The 21,843-nt window shown below is 50.2% G+C and overlaps 9 protein-coding genes across 9 annotated transcripts; 6 read left to right on the forward strand and 3 right to left on the reverse strand.

The window, feature by feature from the left end:
- Positions 1-558: 558 nt before the first annotated feature.
- On the forward strand, positions 559-885 carry VTN00DRAFT_6146 (uncharacterized protein; the record flags this gene model as incomplete). The annotated part of the gene is made up of 1 exon (XM_069432750.1): positions 559-885. One exon carries the CDS (start codon positions 559-561, stop codon positions 883-885), a length of 327 nt encoding a protein of 108 aa, XP_069288578.1.
- Positions 886-1,131: 246 nt separating this feature from the next.
- On the reverse strand, positions 1,132-2,167 carry VTN00DRAFT_6147 (uncharacterized protein; the record flags this gene model as incomplete). Its single annotated transcript, XM_069432751.1, has 3 exons — positions 1,132-1,558; positions 1,615-1,922; positions 2,018-2,167. 3 exons carry the CDS (start codon positions 2,165-2,167, stop codon positions 1,132-1,134), a joined length of 885 nt encoding a protein of 294 aa, XP_069288579.1.
- Positions 2,168-2,495: 328 nt separating this feature from the next.
- Positions 2,496-3,434, forward strand: VTN00DRAFT_6148 (uncharacterized protein; the record flags this gene model as incomplete). The annotated part of the gene is made up of 2 exons (XM_069432752.1): positions 2,496-2,683; positions 2,939-3,434. The coding sequence occupies 2 exons, from the start codon at positions 2,496-2,498 to the stop codon at positions 3,432-3,434; spliced, it is 684 nt and encodes a 227-aa protein (XP_069288580.1).
- An 11-nt stretch (positions 3,435-3,445) lies between these two features.
- On the reverse strand, positions 3,446-5,146 carry VTN00DRAFT_6149 (uncharacterized protein; the record flags this gene model as incomplete). Its single annotated transcript, XM_069432753.1, has 1 exon — positions 3,446-5,146. One exon carries the CDS (start codon positions 5,144-5,146, stop codon positions 3,446-3,448), a length of 1,701 nt encoding a protein of 566 aa, XP_069288581.1.
- A 422-nt stretch (positions 5,147-5,568) lies between these two features.
- Positions 5,569-7,250, forward strand: VTN00DRAFT_6150 (uncharacterized protein; the record flags this gene model as incomplete). Its single annotated transcript, XM_069432755.1, has 4 exons — positions 5,569-5,802; positions 6,426-6,925; positions 7,014-7,134; positions 7,203-7,250. 4 exons carry the CDS (start codon positions 5,569-5,571, stop codon positions 7,248-7,250), a joined length of 903 nt encoding a protein of 300 aa, XP_069288582.1.
- A 3,392-nt stretch (positions 7,251-10,642) lies between these two features.
- Positions 10,643-11,917, forward strand: VTN00DRAFT_6151 (uncharacterized protein; the record flags this gene model as incomplete). Its single annotated transcript, XM_069432756.1, has 4 exons — positions 10,643-10,925; positions 10,996-11,091; positions 11,157-11,554; positions 11,618-11,917. 4 exons carry the CDS (start codon positions 10,643-10,645, stop codon positions 11,915-11,917), a joined length of 1,077 nt encoding a protein of 358 aa, XP_069288583.1.
- A 765-nt stretch (positions 11,918-12,682) lies between these two features.
- VTN00DRAFT_6152 (uncharacterized protein) lies at positions 12,683-12,967 on the forward strand (the record flags this gene model as incomplete). Its single annotated transcript, XM_069432757.1, has 1 exon — positions 12,683-12,967. One exon carries the CDS (start codon positions 12,683-12,685, stop codon positions 12,965-12,967), a length of 285 nt encoding a protein of 94 aa, XP_069288584.1.
- Positions 12,968-13,759: 792 nt separating this feature from the next.
- VTN00DRAFT_6153 (uncharacterized protein) lies at positions 13,760-15,180 on the reverse strand (the record flags this gene model as incomplete). Its single annotated transcript, XM_069432758.1, has 5 exons — positions 13,760-14,017; positions 14,088-14,358; positions 14,420-14,685; positions 14,745-14,907; positions 14,984-15,180. The coding sequence occupies 5 exons, from the start codon at positions 15,178-15,180 to the stop codon at positions 13,760-13,762; spliced, it is 1,155 nt and encodes a 384-aa protein (XP_069288585.1).
- A 2,466-nt stretch (positions 15,181-17,646) lies between these two features.
- VTN00DRAFT_6154 (uncharacterized protein) lies at positions 17,647-21,605 on the forward strand (the record flags this gene model as incomplete). Its single annotated transcript, XM_069432759.1, has 7 exons — positions 17,647-17,859; positions 17,932-18,000; positions 18,497-18,645; positions 18,701-18,769; positions 18,836-18,862; positions 18,951-19,350; positions 21,378-21,605. The coding sequence occupies 7 exons, from the start codon at positions 17,647-17,649 to the stop codon at positions 21,603-21,605; spliced, it is 1,155 nt and encodes a 384-aa protein (XP_069288586.1).
- Positions 21,606-21,843: the final 238 nt, after the last annotated feature.

Below are 21,843 nucleotides of genomic sequence, written 5' to 3' on the forward strand. Positions count from 1 at the left end.
TCTCTTGTAATATCTATATATATATATATATATATATATATATATCTCATCCATCCATCTGCTTCGGACTTTAGATACCTAGTTTGGTACGTTGTACAGTACACACTCTTGTCAGCAATTCGAATCGTGTAAAGGAAAAGCTGGAAATAAAGTCCGCTGATATAACCAATTAGGTGCGTCTATCTCCGGCTTTGTCACTATAAAGTCCGTATTCGACTTGATTGCAGCAACAAGAAATGGAGCAATCATGTTGTCGTAGAATATTGTCAGGGAATCTGATTTGTTTCTGAAGCTGGCAGGTCGCTTCCGGCCGGAAGCCGTTTTAACCTCAGCTAAAGGCTGATGAGAGACGGAGTTGAGCCTTGGATGTACTAAATCTCCGGCATGGCATGCTGCTTTGCATTGTTTTTTTATTTTTATTTTTTTTTATTTTATTTTTTCCCTTTGGATATGCTTTCAATGTCGGAGAACACATTGTAACCGTCTACATAGCCGCTTAAATAAAGCACACACAAGAGCCGAAACCGACAGACAATAAATTAACTAACATAACAAGACATGCAAAACAAAAGGCAGCAACAGAAAGCAGACAAACTCAACCAAAAGCACAGCGCTAGTCAAATACAAATACCCTACCCATCTTGGCCGGCAATCCCCAAACCACGACCAAGCAAGCGTAATCCTCGAAAAACTGGAAACAGAATAATAAGAGCTACATACGTACACATACATTCCATAACAGTAACAGCGACAGTAAAAAATGAGAAATGTAAAGAAAAGCGAAACATAAAATCCTCCGTTCCTTTGCCCCATTATTTATTTCCTCGACCCGCAGCGTACAGCCGTCACCCGGTTCAAAGCAGAAAAAGAACACTAGCTGTGTGAGATGACAATAATAATGCAAAAGACGCCGACTAATGCACGCACAAAATGTGAAAGCTGTCGTCGTCGAGCGGAAGGGACAAGAGCAGATCACCCCGGAAGCAAGTAGAGAGAAAAGAAAAGGAGGAAATACTTTTTGTCTGAAAAAGCGTTCCGTCTTAAAATCGTCGCTTCATGGTCATCCAGAGACAAGACAGACACGGAAACTGTTGTCACACCGACCATCGATCAATCGAGAAACAATAGTTATCAACGTCCATACCCGCTAATGCTCGAACCACCATACTCGGAAGGCTGGGCGTAGTGCTGGCCATACGCACCGCCGTAGCTCGTGTTGTCGTAGCTATGCAAAACGCTTCCCGGCGCGGTGGATGTGGGATCGTAGGAGCTATGCATGGCTGAGCCACCGTGCGAGGCAAGGTCGTCCGCTTCACTCTGCTGCAAGAGAGCGTAGTCCTCGTCGCGGTCCAGGCGGGATGACGCCCCGTCGCCGCCGGCACGACCGGAACGGAACTCGTCCTCCTCCTCGTCGAAGTCGTGGGCGGGGTTGGACGAGAAGGCTGCCTTGGTCTGTGCGGCGAAGGTTGGGTCGGAGATGGCGTCGGGCATCGTTCCCGTGCGGCGGAAGTGGACGACGTTGCGGATGGAGAAGATGCTGGTTGCGATGAAGAGAAGGCTGAGAGAGGCATTAGCAAGATGAACTGTGTTAAGGAGTTGGTCGAGACGACTCACAAGATAATGACACCCAGAATCACCGTTCCCGTACTCAATTTACACTTGCCAGGACTGCCGTACGCGAACGCATCGCAGCCCGTCTTCTGCTCCTGGTCCTTGTTCTTGTCTTTGTCCTTCTCGGCGTCCGAAGCTCCCTTGCTCTTGCCCGAAGCGACATACGACGCAACCGCAACCCAGGCGCTGAACCACAGCACGACGAAGAGACAGTCGAGCGTCGCGAAGGCGTAGACGTTTCCGAACCGCCGGGCTCGGGGCCACATGGGGACCGCGACGAGGTAGATCAGAGCGGGGATGGAGATCCAGCACTGTAGCAAGTAGAGAATTTAACAATTAGACATTTTTCTCTTCCACATCCCAGAGTACCCCGAAGTATCAGCCAGGTTCAGAGCATGAAACATACCATGGCGAAGTACCACGCCGTCCGCCCGTCTGTCCCACCGTCCCTCGTGAAGACGGCGATTGTGAACGCCCAAGCCAGAAAGATGACAAACGCCTGGAAGCCATGCAGGAAGTTCTTTATCCGCGCGGGGTTGGTCGACGGTAGCCTCATGGTCGGTCGTCGCTCGAGGCGGATGTGATTGCGGAGGAAGGTAAGGGAAAAAGAAAAGGCGACGTCAAATAACCGTCACCCACGGGCGGATGTAGGAGAAAACACAGCTAAACACTCTCTCGTTTCGAAGAAATTCCGCTTCAGAGAGATCCCAGTTGCTGTGGAAGCGCCGAGAAAAAACAGGCTTGTTTACACCGGAGCGGATGGGAGGGGCCTGGAACAGCTGCGGGTAGTGGCTAGGTAACGGAGGGAAAATAAAATCGTTGGAACGTTCGTGCGGTATCGTGATTGCAGACTCGACGAAAGACAGAGGGGATCAGGAGGCAATATGATATGCGAAGCGGCGCAGAGGGAGCGACGTCAGCAGGACAGAGACCAGGCGTTTGTCCGTAGAGGCCAAAGTTCAGCCTGGTCGATGCCAGCGCTGCCACACCCGGCTTTGGCTCGTGCTGGGGGCGCAATCTCGGCTCGCGGCCGCGTACCGTCCAAGCCACACTGGAATGTCGGCCGCCCAAGGTACCGAGTCGGGAGTTCTTTATTATTTATTGTGATGGACGGGGGGTAAACGTTTCATGTGGATATGCGGTAGAGCAGTCTTCTGCAGGAGCCTACGAACGGTACATACAGACATGGCGCCCAAACGGGGAAAATTTTGTGCTCTACGTTTACAGCGACACCCGGGAATTTTCACATGCAACAAAGCAAGCCATTTTTATTACTACCTGATAGGTTAGGTACCTAAGATCCTGTGTCATGCGCAGAAGACGGCAGAAGCCCGTTCTTCACCGGGGAGACGGTCTATTTATGGAAGCTACGGAACCTCCAGCCACAGCCCGAGGCGCGCCTTCTCAGCCCTACAAATCAGAACCTCGCTCGGCTGCCGACGCGGGGTCTCCTCCGCGTCCCTGACATCCCCAGACACGAAACCCATGGTACGGTCATTCATCGTATATCAAAATTAGGACAACGAGAGGACATCATATACAGGTATCTGGATGGTGAACACATCTATGAACCGATAATGAGAGTGGTTGCGGTCATGTCAAGACTTAAGCCCAACGCCGTGCTATGTTCATTCGTGCCAGTCTGGGTGTATCAAGTCTGCGTATCAAGAAATCTGCATATCGAAAAGTCTGCATCTGGAAAAACATGCGTCTCGAAAACATGCATACGAGGAATCGGCGTATCAAGAAACCAAGGCGGGAGAACAGAAATTAAGTGCAAGAAGAAGATAATGGAAAGTCATGAAAGTCCTGTCACGTCATAAGTCCGATCGCGTCAAACCCAGCAAGCCGTCTCCTTCACAGCGTCCTCGCGTCTCCGCTTGAAGGTCCCGACCAGATCTTTCAAGGGTCGGAAGACGTGGGCCTGCCACCACCATGGAAGGGGGTCCACGCGCGAGAAGAACGGGTCTTGCCAGATCATGATATGATCCGTCTGGCCCGCCCAGGCATCGATCGTCTTCGAAGCCTTGCGCAGCGGCCGCGTCTTCTTGAGGTAGAAGTCCGACATCTTCCGGAAGAAGCCTTTCTTGCGCCGACCGCCCATGAAGAATTTCGCATTCTGTGCCGCCTCGATGCCGTTCGGGGTGACGCCATTGACTTCCGGTGTCAGCGCTGCCAGGTATGCCTGCGTGATGTCGCTCGCCGGGTTATCCAGCAGGATGCTCACAGCCCCGGTACCTTGCGTGCAGTCGGCGATATAGATGACGTTCCGCACGGAGTTCTGGTCGATCTCTTCATCCACCATCACCCTGACGCACAGGTGTCCCGTCAGGCGAAGTCCTCCCTTCTCACCCAGGCTCTGCATGAGATTATGCACCGCCGCAAACAGTCCTTGGTCCAGCCGAGACTCCCCCCACTTCGCTTCAGCTTCAGCATTTGCGGGGCGGAGCCCGAACACCTTGATCTGGCCCCGAACCAAGATCATCTCCGCATAATACTCGCCCACCCGGGCGTGTTGCTGCAGGATCCAAGGCTCGTCGGCCGAGATCTTGATCTCGCTGACATCCGCATACGTCTGGCTGAGTGAACTCTTCGGCAGAACCAGCACCTCATCCCCGTTCGCCTTCCCATTTGCCTTCCCATTCACCTTCCCGTTCGCGCTCCCATTCACGGTGCCCTTCAACTTCCGCACCTGGTACGACTTCGACGGCGATCGATGCAGAATCTTGTGGATCGAATCACGAGACCGCACATCGTGCTTCTCTGCGACAGGCAGTCCGTTGTCAGAGAGAAACCGGAGCAGGGTTTCCTCCTGGCTGAAGATCGCAGTGAAGTCGGTGCCAAAATGGATGCATTTGCAGTCGGTCCTGCCCTCGATGACATCCTTGGCCACGGCATCCTCCATGGCGGAGACATTGTCCGAGCAGGGAATCCAGATGTTCACCTTCTCGCGCTTGACTACGTCGAGAAGACTAGACACGTACTGAGTCTTCGGTATGCGGTACCAGGCACTCAGTGTCTTAGACATGCTGCTACCCGACCAGACGGGGACGGGTCCGACGTCTCCACCAATCACCCGGTGGCCTGCATAGTACCACTTTCGGGCGAGGGCGAGACCGCGGGGCGTCTCTATGCCGGTGATAAGAACGGTCTTTGGCTGGAACTGGGAATCCCGGAGCTTAGCTCTACGGCGTCTTTTCAGATCGTTTCCCACGAAAGGGACATATGCCAGACCGTAAGAGGTGACCAGGACGGCGGTGTCAAGCGGGAGCAGAGCGAGAGACGTGGCCATCACGACGACATGGCGGGCAAATGCGGCCGCCGGGTCGTCTCTCCTGACGAGAGCTGTCCGCTTGGGCGACTCGTTGAACATGTCTCGCGGAGCAACGCGGGTGGCCATGACGGAAGCGAGACTGATGCCTAGGTTCTGGAGAGCTTGGAGCAAAAAGTAGTTGACGATGACCATAGCAATCAGGGCCTCGTACAGGTCTGCCCACGGATCCTGAGCGGCATACTTATACGCGGTGCGGACCATGAGGGGCACGGGGTGTGGAGGTACCCAACTGGTACATAGTGAGTCTGGTGGGTGCCGAGATGATAGACGGACCGGCGTCGAGGAAGCATTGACGTGTCAGTCCGCCTGCAGCAGCGACCAACGAATTCGGGACGTCATAGCTACCTCGCAAAGATGCATGGCGCCTTACTTTGCCCCTCCGGCGTCGAGTCTGCTCATGTTAGGCCTTGACACATCATGAAACATCACGATACCGAGGCATGATACGCCTTCTTTCATGCCCGTCAGTGTCGTCCATGGGCCCGTGGTGAACTGCTCGTGATGGAAATCTGCTGCCTTGGGGCATGCTGCCCGAGCAGAGGATCAGCACGATCGTCGTGGCCGAAGTTTTTTTACCAGCCACAGGATTTCGAGGGATATCAGAAAAATCGTTCCCTTGCCCCATGCCAGCCTGTAGGAGGAGCCCTGAGGGGGCTGGGAAGCGACAGGGAGAGCTGCCAGCCAAGGCCATAGGCAGAAGCAAAAAGGCGGGATGCTTACATAACCCAGCACATGAGAAGCCACCGCATCTCTCGCGCGCAGTCCAGGCCCAGCAGGACGCGAGGCTGGGAGATATGTATAGTATACAGAGCAAACTCAAAGTCACCGCCGGTGCTGCTCTGTCCCATAGAGCATCCGTGAGCTCCGCTGATGGCCTGATCCTGCCTCTCTCGGCTTTCTAGGGAAGCCCGTCGGGACCTTGGCACCGACGGCGGCCGGCCATCGGGGTCCTTTTGCCCAAAGACGCGAATAAAAAGACTTGCCCTCCCCGCTCTGCCGTGCTGCCTTCCTGTCCCATTTTCTTGCTGGAGATCCAATGGAAACTCGAGTGCAAACAAAGGATGTGGATTCAATAGGGACTCATCCGACAAAATCGCGGTGTAACTAACTTTCTCAGCATTTTATTATTCTTATATGACCCCAAGCTGCCATGTTTGATCCGAGGATATTTCCCTGTGATACGTACTGTGTAGTACCAGAGAGCAGCAGCTCTGAATAGATGGTGTGATTCTTCTACCAGGGTGTGAATCCTCCGTCTCTCTCGCTACGACTTTAGTTTCACTTAGCATAGCGACTTAGCTCCTGCGGCAGTGTCCAAGATGGCATCCAACGGCAATAGCGTTCCTGCATCTGCATTTGATAAGAGTAGCGCCTACATCCACCATGACCCTCCGGGGCAGCCCTGGATTAGTCCAATCTTATCGATATCAATATCGATATCAAACCACCGATACAGAACACCCTTGCCGACGATTGACAGTCGGACGATGGCCGCGAGATCGAGCTGCTGCACTATGGCTTCGACAAGCCCGATATCGACGAGATCCGGGGCCACCCGGACAAGGTCCTGGAGGCGATGGACGAGTTTGGCAGGACGAAACGCTACATGATGAACGCCGGGCGCACTAAGGGCGAGATCGTCACTGGCATCATCGAGGACGTCAAGCCCGACACCATGGTCGAGCTAGGCGGCTACGTGGGCTACTCCGCCATCCTGTTTGGAGATTGCCTGCGCCGGGCTGGTGGGAAACGGTACCTCAGCCTGGAGAGGAACCCCGAGTTCGCTGCCATCGCGAACGTGATGGCCGAACTGGCCGGGCTGCGTGACTTCGTCCGCATCATCGTCGCTCGGAGCGACCTGTCCCTGCAAAAGCTCTACACCACGGACCTGAAGCTGTGCGAGCACTACGGTATGGTCTCACCCGGCACGGTCCTGGTGGGGGACAACGTTATCTTCCCCGGGAACCCGCAGTACCTAGAGTACGTCCGGAGTAGCGTCGAGGAGAAGCGGAAAGCGGCCGAGGAGGGAGCGGGCAAGGGCTACAACTTGGATGGGATCTGCGACCAGTCCCAAGAACCAGTACCGCAACAGGGAGGGAGACGAGAAGCCGGCCCTGGACTTTGTCGGCAACCCGAACCTGATATACGAGAGCAAACTTATCAAGAGCTTCGAGCCGACCGGTGAGCCTGTAAGTCGTTTATCCTCGTCCTTCACTTTTTGCAAGGTCCTAGTCGTGATGTATGCTGACTCTGACAGGACGGTGTCGAGATCACGAGATGCGTCGGCGTGGCAGAGGGATCTTAAGTCCGTGGCTCGGCTTGAGCTTCCGATTGGGCGGTTTCCGGGCTGTCTGTTTCCTCCGAAACGCCGATTTGTATGGAGTAGCGACACGTACCCGGGCGATCGGCCGTAAAAGTCCCATGGAATAGAGTTTCAGAGATCTTCTGAAACACCATGAGTCAACGGTGTCAACATCATCCCATACGGAAAGTCGAGAAGGTGGGGCCCCACAGGTGAGTTCGTGACGGACCTCTGTCAAGATTAACCTTCGTTCCTTCATTTCCCAGGGAGAAGGAAAACAAACATACATCCTTAATTTTTCGGAGTTCTTACTTCATCATGGCTCTCGGTAATTTGTTTTATGCTGCGGAATAATAATAATACAGTTACTATTAGTACTACTATCTACCTACCTACCTATCAAAAGATAAGAAAACTACCTACTTCCTATCGTGAGGAGCTAAATCTTAGCAAGTGGATGGGCGCGCTAGATATTGGAAGTCCCGCTTAAGCCCTAGTTAAACTCTGACTCCATCCATGAGGTCGCGTCGTGACTCGCGAGTCGCGAAAACCCCCGCTACTAGCTAACCTAATCTCTCAAGGTAAAAAAAAAGAGTCGGGTCGAGTTCTAAAGACCGAGAGGCTTAGCACTGTGTACTAGTGGCCTGTAGACCGCTTTCTTTCCAGTCCATCTTTACCCCTCACTTCTTGCAATCTCTCCGTCACATGATGGTACTGCACACTCCATGCGTTGCGTTAGCTCCCCCCTACCCGTTCCATGGATCATCTCCCTTGTTCGCTTTCGCTTTCCAACAAGATGGCTGATGGCCGGCCACCTCAGTGACTGAGTCACACATACACATTGTCGGGCACTTCAAACTTGTGGTCTGGGCGCGGGCCGGGCCAGAGCCAGGCCAGGTGGCATCCACGCCTCATGTCATGTCATGGCATGGAAAAATTAACAGATGAGATGAGATGAGATGAACAGACGGGTTCTTATTTGTCGCCTTACATATAGTAGATGCCTAACTTTTTTTCTCGTTTCGCTTCCAAGCCTCGTGGATACCTTATCTTTATTTAAGACCAGTTCCAACATTTAGGTGTCTGCTAGCTGTACATGTAAGTACCTAACGTACATACACAGCACATTAGGAGGAATAATGGATGCATCTATTCCCTCGTTCAACAACCGAGATAGGAGAAGACGACGACAATGACGATGGAGAACGCACTTCAACAGCCTCGAACTCGACTCGAGCAGAGGCTGCAGACTCAGAGGCCACTAACTACTGCAGTCCGGTGGAGTCTGCATACTGCGTACAGTAGAAAATGGGGCTTCTCCTCTCCTCTGCAGTGCAGATCAGACCCTTTCGTGATGTCAGCGGCAGCGACGATGAGGCAATCTCCTCCAATCCAATCTGAGAAAAGAGAAAAAAGCGTTGCCTGCGCAGTTGCACGCGCTATCAGTACTGTGCACTTAGCAGGTACTTGCTACTGTGTACTAAAGACCAGCACCAGACTAAAATAGAGTACATACTACTGTGTACTTACTATTGCCTACTCCATACACATGCCTACCTACCTAAGACCTTTCGCGAATTGCGATTGCGCATGCATGCATGCCACCTGCTAGTACATAACATAACAGTAGCGAGTGCATGGATGGCCATGGTTTGCGAACGGTACGGTTTCCTGGCTTGGCTTGAAGTTGACTGGTGAACTTGATTTGACTTGACTATCCAGAGCCCAGCCTTAAGTATGTACTGCATACAGCAGTTACACGCGAGACCGGACCCTGCAGCCCCTCACGGAGCCTTTTGTATGATTGCATGCCTTGTCCCGGAACCGTGGTGGAAAGAACAAAAGAAAAAAAAAACGTGCTCGATGGGTCAAAATAAATAATGTCATAGTCAACTTTACCGCCTGGATGGCGAAATCGATGCAAACAAACCCACTCATTCACCCACTGTCCGACTCTGGGGACCTCAGGTGCCAGGTAGCCGCGCCGCGGTCCTCCGAACCCGAACCCAGCCACCACAACCGTGAACCGCAGTACCGTGTATAGTTAAGAGGTAGTTAGTTCTCAATAACGGATCCTTTGCCTGTCCTGCAGTTTACGAATTCTCTTACCTTGAGACTAACTGATTTTATTTTTTTTTCGGATTTTTTTTTAATCAATGACGTATCTGAGGTGGGGCTGTTCTCTTCCTGCGTTATCTATCTCTACGGCTTCTTTCTTGTCGATCAAGCGGGGTTTGAGACGGGACGGGACGGGTAAGTGGGCTGGATCTTGTACCGTAGACTGTAGATTAGATCAATGGGGGAGCATTCGGGTCTTACGTGACGGCCGTATATTAATGTAGCGCCGGTGTGTCAGGACCTCGAGGGCCTGGGAACAGGGTGTTGATGAAATGCAGGAAAGAAAGGCTATCAGATTATTAACTAAAGTGTGAGACGGTCCTACGCCCGATTTTCCCTACTAACTAATCGATCATAAGATCTAGGAGTTACTGTACAGTACATTATAATATGGCTAATATGGTGGTCTTCCTGACAACTAACAACTATTATTTTCTACAGAACGAGCGTGCACATGCATATATCATTGACATTCTGGAACATGACAAGCAGGAAAAAAAATTCGGTTTGGTTTGGTTTGGTTTCGATGGTGCTCGGGATGCCTGGACGGAGGATAACGAGCTCTATGCTCTGGGATATTTTGGGCATGGAGATTGAAGGCAAGGCGGAAGGCTACGATCTGTCCAGGCTCAAAAGGTCCAGGTCCATGCGATGCGTTCAACATCCGTCAAAGAATGATTCGAGAAGAACTCGATGCTGAGACAGGATAGTTAGTGCGGACTGAGAGCAGTGGGGAGATGATGCTTACTAAGTAGGTACTGTACCTAGGTAGGCACCTGGGTCCTCGGGCTGGCCTCTTTTCTTCCCCGCCTCGTGTCATATTTATCAGTCATGTCTCCAGGACAGTGTCTGCAGCAGGCTTCGAATTTCTTTTTTTTCATAGCTGACGGACCACGTTGGACCGAGCCGTTAGAAAAATAGGATTAAGAACCGCGATGGCGGATGGAAGCCGATGGATGGTTGTGCAATCAGAGCTCTGGGCCCCGCACCGATGCCCCGCCCCGGAGGTTAAGAGCGCGTTGACCTGCCCCGCGCCGCAGTTCCAGCCACGGTTCACCGAGCAAAGAAGTTCAAAGAATATCTCTTTTAACGAATAGCGTTGTAGTCCTGGGATCAATCCTTGCTATATAAACTGCTGTCCTCTTCATTCAGGGAGGCACAGAGAAATAAAAAAAAGGGAGACAGAAAGGAAGAAAACAAGGCGTAGTCCATCCCCGCCGCAAAAGAAGAGCTTCTTTCCCAAGAGCACCCCTCCAACCGTCGATCCGTCAGTCGCAATGGCCTCCAAGACGTGGAATGTTGGCGTCGTAGGCTACGGCTTCAGCGCCAAGATCTTCCACATCCCCTTCATCAAGGCCGTTCCCGAGTTCAAGCTGTACGCTGTTGTGCAGCGTCACCCCAAACCCGACGATGATGCCGAAAAGGACCACCCGGGCATCAAGTCTTACCGCAGCACTGAGGAGATGGTCAAGGATGAGGGCGTCGATGTCGTTGTGATCACAACGGCACCTGACTCGCACTACGAGCTGACCAAGTTGGCTCTTGAGGCGGGAAAGCATGGTATGTTGCAGCTGTTTTCAATTGGCTTCGAGTTGGTTTTTTTTTTTTTGGTGCTGACGGGTATCTATAGTCGTTGTCGAGAAGCCCTTCGCGGCTACCCACCAGGAGACTGAGGAGCTCATCGCTCTGGCCCAGAAGCAGAACAAGCTGCTGACCGTGTATCAGAGTGCGTATTGATCGTTCCCCTGTCACCTGTTGCGCTTCCACTGACCGGAAAAATCAACTATATAGACCGCCGCTGGGATGCCGACTTCGTGACCCTCTCCAAGCTCGTCAAGAACGGCTCCCTGGGCCGCATTGTTGAGTACGAAACCCACTTCGACCGCCACCGCCCCGAGCTGCCGGCCGTCTCGACGTGGAAGACCCAGGTCATACCCGCCGGCGGCGCCATCTACGACCTGGGCACGCACCTGCTCGACCAGGCGGTGCACCTGTTCGGCAAGCCGGACCGGGTGACGGGCTTCGTAGGCAGCCAGCGTGAGAACAACACCACGAGCTTCGAGGACTCGTTTACCGTCCTGCTGCACTACAACCGTGGGCTGCTGGTCACAGCCAAGGCGGGTGTCGTGAGTCCGGAGGAGAACCAGCTCAGGTTCTGGGTTAGGGGCGACAAGGGAAGCTTCAAGAAGGTGAGATAGTTTTCCAGGACTACATAAGTAGATAAGAAGGAAGTCACCAGCTGACACGAGCAGTTCCACCTCGACATCCAAGAAGATCAGCTCAAGGCCGGCCTCCGCCCCGGCGACCACGGCTACGGCCAGGAGCCGAGCGACAGGTACGGCACTCTGACCACCATCAAGGACGGCAAACCCGTCGCGGAAGTCGCCCCCACCGTCGAGCCTCCCACTTGGGCAGAGTACTATCGCAAGCTGGCGCGCGCGTTGGCAGGGGAGGGCGATGTCCCCGTCAGCGCGGCGGACGCTAGCGCCGTCATCCGGATTATTGAACTAGCGAAGGAAAGCTCGAAGTTGGGGAAGACCTTGGATGTTTAAAAAGGAGACAAATAGGTCCAAGGGACTGGATATACCCTACGTTGAATTGAGCGTTGTATTTATATGTGGTAATATTTTTCGTCCCGTTCATCGGGACAGGACTGGTAGTGTCATGTCCTTGGAAGTTGGGGTGTGTACATATAGTACTGTACATGCAATACAAAACTATTTGATGTACAATTCAATACCTCTTGGTATAATATACCTAATCCTCAATAGTCTCAGTATCCAGTGGCTTCGGACTTTTATATAGGTACTTAGTTGTGTCAATGTTACGCCTACATCTCTATTTAGAAGGTTAGATTTTATACCCGCGTAGTTTTGAAGCTAGTGGAAAGATAGTTAAATATTATGATACGCAACAGAGCGTAAGCAAAGTCCAGATCACGATATTGTTGAAAGCGGCGATTAGACAGATTGAGCAGGGGTGTAAATGCAACACTCTTAGCAAAGATGCTTGGAGCGACCTAGGCAGTCAAGACTGCCTCAACAACCAGCATCTCTGCCAGATGATACAAACAATGGAAAAAAAGATTACTAGATAGTACCATTAGATGTCTCTACGTCTGAGATATACGATATCCCCGTTTGGGCATCAAGGCCATAACGGTGGGTGCATTAATCCGAATCCGAATAGCCCCGCTTAGAAGCAATAAGTTGACAATGCAAGCTTTGCGCCGTTCAAAGGATTTTATTAATACGATGGATATATTCACGTATACCGAATATGATATGACAGAAAAGGACCATTTCTAAGTCACAAAAATGTCTACCAGTGTTGACCAATCGCTCCGAGAAGCGATCTATGAGTTCCAGAGCGTCCTGACTCCGGAACGGAACAAGGAGCTTCAGGCCATCAGGTCCGTCCCCGATGCTCGCTCTATCATCATCTTCACCGCCCAACTGGACCTCGAGGATCCGAGAAGGAAAGGACGCAGCATCGCCAGCCGTTTGCACTCCATCCTCGAGTCCATTCAACAGTTTTCATCTATTGTCGGCACCTTTGTCTCGTCACACCCGGAAATAGCTGCACTGGTCTGGGGAGTGTAAGGCTGACGATGAAAGTCAGTCTGATTTTCCCTTTTGAATCTACCTATCTGTCAGCCGAATATTACCACTATAACCTAGTGGTATGCCAAGAGACCTATCAGCCTAGTCAGCACACGCCGATTCGGATCTGCAGAAGGTCATGATCCCTGCAATAAAGGAATCATACTGTCTATACCCGAGACTGCCTATTTTCCCTTATTATATCCTTTCATATTTCATGAAAGGTCTCGGGATCGTTAAACAAAGAAATATTCGGAAGGTCTTAACCCCTAAGTCCATGAGAATAAATAGTCAGTTAGGTAGATTCGAATAATCAGAGCTTTCATCATCATACCTTCGGATTGCGAGGTTCGCACAGTCTGACACTATCTAACGTACAGTCGCTAATTATAATCAATATTCGCCTTAGATTGCTGCGAACTTCACGTCCTACTTTGAGAAAATCTCTACTTTATTCATGAGCTTCAACAAGCTGTGTCCACCGTTCGCTGAATACCAGGACCTATACCCTAGCTCAACTCGACTTTGTGATTTCCATGCCTCGATTATTCGCTGCTGCAAGCATGCCGTGGAGGTTATCAGATACAATGGTCATGTAGGTCCATACCCTATCTCCTAGGAACGCTTGCAATGAGAACGTGAGCTTCATCCGTGTTATTATTATTCATATGGGGAATTATGCAATTACCCTAACTTCGTGGCTCCCAAAAGGAGATGTGCAACACAAGAAATTAGTACCATTCAGCCTTTTCCCACAGACTTTCACCCTCCCTCTTTGATTTTCTTTCATCGTCAGAGGTAGATATAGCAGAACGGACCCCCCGTCGTGTCCAGCAGATCTCCGAGGCGCACAGGCGGCGCGAGGACCCCGAGGTTGACTTCGTCGTCGAGCGTCGTGTTCCGAGTTGGAGGGACGTTGTTGATGGTGAGGGTGCCAGAGACAACGTCCAGACGGTTTTTCGGGTCCTGGTTCTGCCAGATCCAGAAGACGCGGTCGATCATGGCGTGGTGCAGGTAGAAAGCCGGGTCGCCGGGGGAGGCGAAGAAGTCCTACGCAAGTAATATTAGCTTGGTTTTAGGACTTTATGGTGTATAACTAGGGGAATTTTTGATGACGTACTCCGCCTGGGTCTCCACTGACGGTGAAGTGTCCTCCGCCGTGAACGCCCAGAGAGCCCTTCTCGAACTCGCCCTGCATGACGGTCTGGAACCAGTAGATATCGCCGTTCTCCTCGATGAGCGACGTGACGTCGCTGGTCTTGGTCCATCCCATCGAGGCGTTGACGGAGATGTCGCGGCGCAGACAGCGAGGGTTGTAGTTTAGTCCGTTACCCTGCTGAGCCGGGACGCCGTCGAGGGTCGGGTTGACAGGACCGAGGTTGACGGTCATGCTGTCAACATAAATTAGAAAATTCCCTCTTCACCGGAGTTCACCACGGAAATAGTACATACTTCTTAAACGGGCCGGTCACGACGCAGCCGCCGCCTGGACCCGGTGGTATGATCGTCCAGGGAGTTGCTGGGGTCCCGTTATGCTTAACATACTCACCGTTGCCGGACATACTGTACTCGGATCCATCGAAGATGGGAGAATTGATCGGGTCAGAGGCGTACTTGTTCCAGGCCCAGTACGGCTGGTAGCCATCGTAGCCACACTCATTGCGGAGAGCTTGTTCGTACGCCCAGACGTAGTACCGGTGCCAAGTAAGGAAATTGCCCTAGATAGGTATGTAACAGTTAACATGGGCTATGCAGTGGAATCAATGGGCCTACTTACAGTGGCGTGAATGCTCAGAGTCTGGTTTATGTGGACGGCAAGGAAATCATCGTATCGATTCCTTGCTCCTGGGACCTCGGTCGGGTCTGAAATGGGTGGCTTCTGCATCAAGCAGAGCACGGCATCGATGTACTTTCTGCGCTCGGGTTTGGACAATGAGCCCCTTAAAGGGAAGAAAAGCAAGCGTCAGTTAAAGCTTCCTACGCAGGCAGTTCGTGAAGCAATGGTAAGGGACCTACCATTCCCTTCTGACGGCAGTGATAGATGAGTTGCATTTCCTGCTGCGAGAATCTTCGTTTGCCGCATCGTAGGCGTAACGGTTCTTGAGACCTATAGCTGCAAGATCATCCACCTCATCTGGTGTAGGTTGACTTCTGGCCGCTGGAACCAGCAGCGTTAATGCTGTCAGTGCAGTAGAAATTAAGGAGACACGCATGACGTCCGTTGGAGGAGTCCGCAGAAAACGGTCTGTAACCCTATAAATATTAAAGCATAAGACAAAAATAAAAATAATCTATGATGTTGTTCTTAGCTGGCGCCAAGGTCATTTGACAGGACCCATAGACACGTATGCCATAAGATTATTCCACCCAATATATTTGTTTAGATGCTTCAGCGGAGCCATGTCATGAGCAATTGGACGAACCCGCAAAAAAGGAAAGATGCAGAGATGGTACTAGCCCTTCGCCCCCATCCTTGTCCCATTACTTTTTCCCGCCTGGTTGACCGGTAATACGAATTTGGGACGCCTGAAGAGTGTGGCGTTTACTCTGGGTGGGCGCCTATCGTCACATTCTGACAGTAATAGTGGCATGACAGCCTAAGTATAAAAAAGGGTATCCCGGAACTGGACCAGTTGATGAGAAGCTGGCATCTGTCGTGATGAGTAATTTAGCGTGATAAGTCGGTCAGAGCTATTTTCCAAGGCTACTGTACGGGAGAATGTATGTCAAATTTCGAAGAGTACATGTACTTCGGCCGAAACAGGCCGCAGCTGCTCAGGTAGTACAGCATGAGCCGTTAACCCTACAAGGAAAACAAAAAAGGCGATTAGACACGAATCTTGGTAGGTCCAGTTGGCATACGATCAGCGTGGCTTTTGGTACGCGCCAATGATCTTCTTGCGCCGTCTTCCAGTAACCGTCAATTGGAAAGCTTACTTTCTTCGCAAGCCCTCCAGGTTTCCGGGATTGTGGGATCGACGGACAGCGCTGATATATTTCACATGGTGATCTTCCTGGCCGCCTGCTATAGTAATCAGTCTTACTAATAGTATGCGACCGCACGTCGACACCAGGGCAATAGCAGGAGAAGCGTCAACGTGCTAAAGCTTAAAAGTCTCTGTACAAGGGATCCTGGAGCCACCTTTCGAGCGACGAAGGCTGACGGTGCGGTGCCAACTCTGCTAAGACACCCTTGTTCCTGTTAGGCATGGTCAACAAAGCGCGCTCTTCCCTGCACGAGCTAGCCTGCCGAATCACTCACCAGAATTTCCACCGGAAAGGCGGCTGCTGCTGTACTTGACGCCTCGTGCATGTACTGTACATAGCAACCGAGTTGAGTCCTCTGGAGAAAGGTGGGCGTCTGTCGGGTAGCGGGAGCGTAAACCCTAAGAAAGGGCTCGGTCGGCGAAGCAACGCCGGAGCCTCATGCTGGAGGCCTTCTGGCCATGTCACCAAATTTAGGTCCACATTCCAATGTACTGCTCCAAAAGGAGTGTATTGGACACTAATTTGAGATATCTGGACTTTTCAAGAGAACCTCCTGCGGTGCTACAGCACTATCTCTGAAGAGCCCGCATGGATAACCTATTACTCCGTGCTGTGTCACAGCAACTGCATCAAAAAGAGGCACTGGTCTATTTCGCCCCTACTCTGCGGGGGAAGTCTGACTTGCATCTTCATTTATCTCAAGCCATCAAGATCCAGGGCTTTTCTGCTACCTCGGTTATACGCCAGATTATGATCCAGTCTGAGATCCCTGCTTCTTAAAACTGCAATATTAATCGGTGCCAAAGACCCGTTTCGCTTCACCACGAACTTCGCGCTGTTGACGTTCGAAAAGTTCAAGATTTTGACATTGTTATTATGTAGATTTGGCAAACTGCGAAGGATATCAATTGCATGCTAAGTTTCAAAATTAGGTACTCGTCGCCGTCAAGTAGGATCTCAAGCATGCGAAAGTCTTGATGCAGAAATCACCATGAGATGAAGTTCTCTACGCCATGGCTGCCATTATCCTAAATGGCGATCCACCAAAATGCTTACCCAGGAGTGTAGACCGGTATTGAAGTTGATAGAAAATAATATCGATTCGAAGATAATCTCGACCATACACCATTAACCAGACTGCCATCTTGCGCTGGCCACTTCCGTCCGATCATCTCTGCCTGTTACAACCTCTGAAAAGAGGAAGTCGTGTTAGTCATTTAAAGCATCACTAGGTGTAACAAATGCTTTGTTGAGCTACCAAGAGGGCCAGGTCCATCAGGGATTCTGTCTGCAGTTGACCCGTCTCATCACCAATGAGCGCCGTGGGACGAATCACCCTTGCTCGTACACAGTGGTCCATACGCGAACGTATCATAAATCGGACCGCCAAATTTCTCCTTCGAGCATGCAGTCTGCAGTCCAAATGCCAAACAACTGGCCACAATGGTCGCGTTTCCTTTTCTGCCTCATATCCCCATTTTCAACCTACCCCACCAACTTCGACCTCTTTCAAATCTACTTAGAAATTGAAGCCATTATACTATTCACATGCTTTTGTGCTCCTAGTGCATTGTTCTTTCGGCTTGATTAATCACGAATTCTGCGGTATGTATTCCTAAGTATCCATATAGCCTTCACCGTGAGTTATCTACTTGAAGCCGACCTTCTGTGAGAATCACCTCTCCTCTGCAATGACGCCGATAAAATCTATACCGGAGCTCTCCCGACAAGCAACGCCGCCTCTGGACTCCTCGCTTCCAAATACTACAAAGGCACCATGCACTCTGGGTGTTGTGAGCTTCTTGATAGGAATTGCTGCAGTTGTCGTAACTCTGCGGAGTTACGTTCGGGCATGGATCTTGAAGCGTTTCGGGCCCGATGACTACATCATGCTTGTCGCAATGGTACGTATCAGAGGGACTTTCCAGGAGTACCTACTAAGTACTAGATATGTTTATGACTAACACCAAGCGCAGGCCTGCTCCTTTGGAGTTCTTGGTTGCTTTGTAGGAGAATCAAGGCACGGTCTTGGAAGGTATAATCAAGTTAGTTCATACATCTTTCCACCATTCATCATCGGGAATGGCTTTGCAAATTCTTTCTGGCGCTCTATAAACTTACACCCTATTATGCGGCAAGTATATCACTCAAGAAGACCAAGATATTCTAAGAAAGTACACGTTCTTCCACTCTATCGTCGTGATGATCGGGATCAGCGCTGTCAAAATTTCAGTCGGTTTCTTCTTACTTCGAGTTTCGGAGCAGACCAGATTCAGAAAGCTCATAATTGAAATGCTCAGTGAGTATTATTCCCCGTGGTGGCTTGGACAATGCACATCTATCATTGACTGACTTCTGCCGAGTATTCTTGCTTCTATTCACATTGGCCTGTGCCGGGACACTAATTTTCCAATGTATACCCGTTTCCGCGGCCTGGGATCTTTCAAAGAGACCATCTGCCAAGTGCTTCTCGATTCATACATTCACGTCCATCGGGTTGTTCAACAGCTGTGAGAACTGTACTTCTGTTTAGTTGTCCAGAACTTCTTCTGGCTGACTTCGATTGCCATAGCTGTCAATGTCGCTACAGACGTGCTGTTCGCCACCCTTCCCATCCCGATGTTCTACAGCGTCAAGGTCAACAAGCGGACAAAGGCGTCCTTGATGGCTATTCTGAGTCTGGGCTACCTGTACGTAATGTCTAGAAGCAGGTGATGTAGCAGAAACTGATATCGCGATCTACAGGGCTTGTACTGCAGCCATTGTCAAGATCGTATCACAAACGCAGGTCTTAAAACTGAAAGACCCGTATCGGTATGCTGTTGCTTCAGTCAATACTCCGGTGACTGTATGCATGGACTAAGGATGAATATACTACAGAGATAGCACCTTCACAACATGGAATAGGTCGGTGCACGCTTATCAATAGCATTACACATGTACTTTGATGGTACACAATGCAAATTTCTGATTTTGCAAATACTGACATCTTCAGCGTCGAACTCAACATCGGCATTCTCGCCGGCTCCCTCCCCACCATCAAACCTCTCGTCCGATCCCTCATCGAAACAACCCGAACCATCACAAGCGGCGCCCGCAGCCGACCACACACCCAGCACAACAACAGCGAATACATCCGCCAGAACTCCGATATCGCAATGGAATCACTGGAGTCCCGCGACCACGGAAGTGGCGGCGACAAACGGCTCGACCTCGGCTTCGGAGCCACCAACTCGAGGAAGTACGACATCGAAGTGAGCGCGACAAATAATTCCCGAGACAGTGACGACAGGGATAGCAGTCTACACATCCTCTCCTCGCAAGGGAAGAATAAGAGCGTGGAAGTTCTTCTGGAACCCCCGGCTTCGGCGATCATGCGGACGACGGAGGTTTATGTCTGTACGGATGAGAGAGGTGGGCAGGAGATGGGCGAGGGGAGAGATACCGCTAGGAATAGGACGAGAGGATATTGAGGTCCATTTCTGATATAAAAAAATAGACTGTATTTGTCTCATACAGTAGTGGGACAGGAGCTCCAGAGCCTCCTGTCCATAAGGACTTCCCTTGTTCTTTCTACTTACGGTACATGTACATACCTAGGTAGGTACTTAGAAATGTGTCACGGCTGCGATGGAGTTGACTCTTTGTTTTTATATACATCTTCTCTATTATAATCTTGATTATTATTATTTATATTTCTATTCTGGGATACTCCTCTAGACACGAAAAAGGTATGATGGATGGATAGATGGATGAAGAATGAAGCCTCGAACTCTTCTTGATCATGAAAAGAAGAGTTTCTTTTCTTTTCCGTTATCATTGATAATATTACCTAAGTCATATATATATATGTGTGTGTGTGTGTGTATACTCACGTAAACATCTCTATCTAATGGGATGTTAACAAAGTACAAAGTTACCTACCTCTTACTCCAGGAGGTAGACCATTTGTAGAATTCGGCGTTCTCGGACCAACCGGAATACTCCCTTCGGCATGAGACCGCCACCCGATCTCACCTGCACGGATCCGGGGGATTCGGGGGATCTCAGTCAAAGCGGGATACCGATTTCTATATATATATAAGGAATCACAGGGTCTCGGGTAGATGAAATCTGCAGGTATGAGACCAAGGGGCATCAGACAAGGGCTTCTGGAGCATTCTATAGAGTGCGACCAAAGAAGGGGGGAGGGGGGTCACATATTAAAAAAAAAAAAAAGAAAAAAGAAAAAAAAGAGCTTCTTTTTTTCGCTGTCAAGTAGGTTCTCATTCTCTCTTCACCTTTCCCACATCTTCTGTTTTTAGGCATTGGAACGAATCGAAAGCTTCTATTAGTTCTTGCGTACCAAAGTTCATATTCCTTCTTCAAATCCTTCAGTACAGTCCAGTCCACCTACTCGATGACAAGGCAGGCAGGCAATCACAATCCACAATCCCAACCTTCCACCACCACCACACCATCGCCACAATAGATTAGGTACTGTACATTACCTAATGTATAGTATAGTAATGCCCAAAGACACGTCAACTCCACTAATGCCTATACAGTACAGTATACCGTATACACTGTGTGTATTACCACCTAGCCAAGAACCAGGAAGCAAGAAGAGTCCTCATCTCCCATCACTAATCACTGATCTCCGACTCATCAACATCAAACTCCAGCTTAGCTTAGCTTAGCTTATCTAGATAGGTACCTAGGTAGGTAGTTGTCAAATCATACCCTAAATCAGAAGATCCAGGTTCGGGGTCAGCTTTAGATTCACACCCGGGCCGGGGCCGCCCAGAGCCGGCCCAGACTACTAGGCTTTGCTCTTCACCCCATAATCATATCTAGGTAGATATAACAGACATTATGCTCCCCTCTATTCTACTTCTACTTCTACTCTACAAGTAACTCCACTAATCTCCATAAGTCAGGTCATCCTGGCTTCCACTCTGCTTCCAATCTGCTCTTTCTCACAATGAGTAAGTACTTACCTAGGTAGGTCAGTAAGCAGTGGTAGAGCTGTCTGTTTGGTCCATTCTTTAATTATACCAATGAAGCAATGGGGTGGGATCAGATTGATTTACACTATATTATATTTCAGGGCCAGGAGGTATGTACTTAAGGGTAGGTAAGGAGCTAACAACTCTCTACTAGACTGATCTCAGGTGGACATCCCTCTTAGGGTTCAGATCCGATCACGTGTCTACAATAAAAACATCAACATCAAATTCAAACAGATTCAACTCCTTTTTATTCTTTAGGTATTCACTTTTTGTTTTCAGACCAGATCAAGAGAAAAAAGAAACCCGGCCTTCTCAGGCAGACAGACAGACAGACATTACATCTAAAAGTCCAGCCAGTGTATGACAGTGACATGACAAGGACCCATATCTATCATTCAATTCTTTTCCATCAGGTCGCATCCTAACTATAGCTTCCACCGTCTCATTCCGGCGGCAAAGGCAGCGGACCGGCATTAAATGAGAAAAAACGGTCCCTCCCTTTTCCTTCCCGTCGTGGGGCCATAGTCCATGGTCCAAGTCATCCTTCATCCTTCGTTAATCTGGGTAATCACAATCGATTCACTTGCCGGGAATCCATCCCACTTCTTTCCATTCCATTGAAACAGATCCCAGCTGAAGAAAGGAAAAAAAGTCTATAACAGGGAAGAAAAAGAAAAACAAAGGTAAAGTTTACCCTGAAAAAGAGAACAAGAACAATGAAAAATGACAACACCCTCCAGTCGACCTGTATTCAGTGGGCGAGAGGGATGCGATCTAAGCCGGAGAAGCTCCCAAGCCAAAAATGAAAAAAAAAAGTCATATGGAGCCTCTATGTAGACCTGTATGTAGATGCAGGAAGGCGACCGCGGCCTTCCCTTCCCTTTTGTATCTATCTTT

Source organism: Thermoascus crustaceus, assembly GCF_041956765.1.
Source record: "Thermoascus crustaceus strain CBS 181.67 unplaced genomic scaffold VTN00scaffold_3, whole genome shotgun sequence".
Classification (NCBI taxonomy): Eukaryota; Fungi; Ascomycota; class Eurotiomycetes; order Eurotiales; family Thermoascaceae; genus Thermoascus; species Thermoascus crustaceus.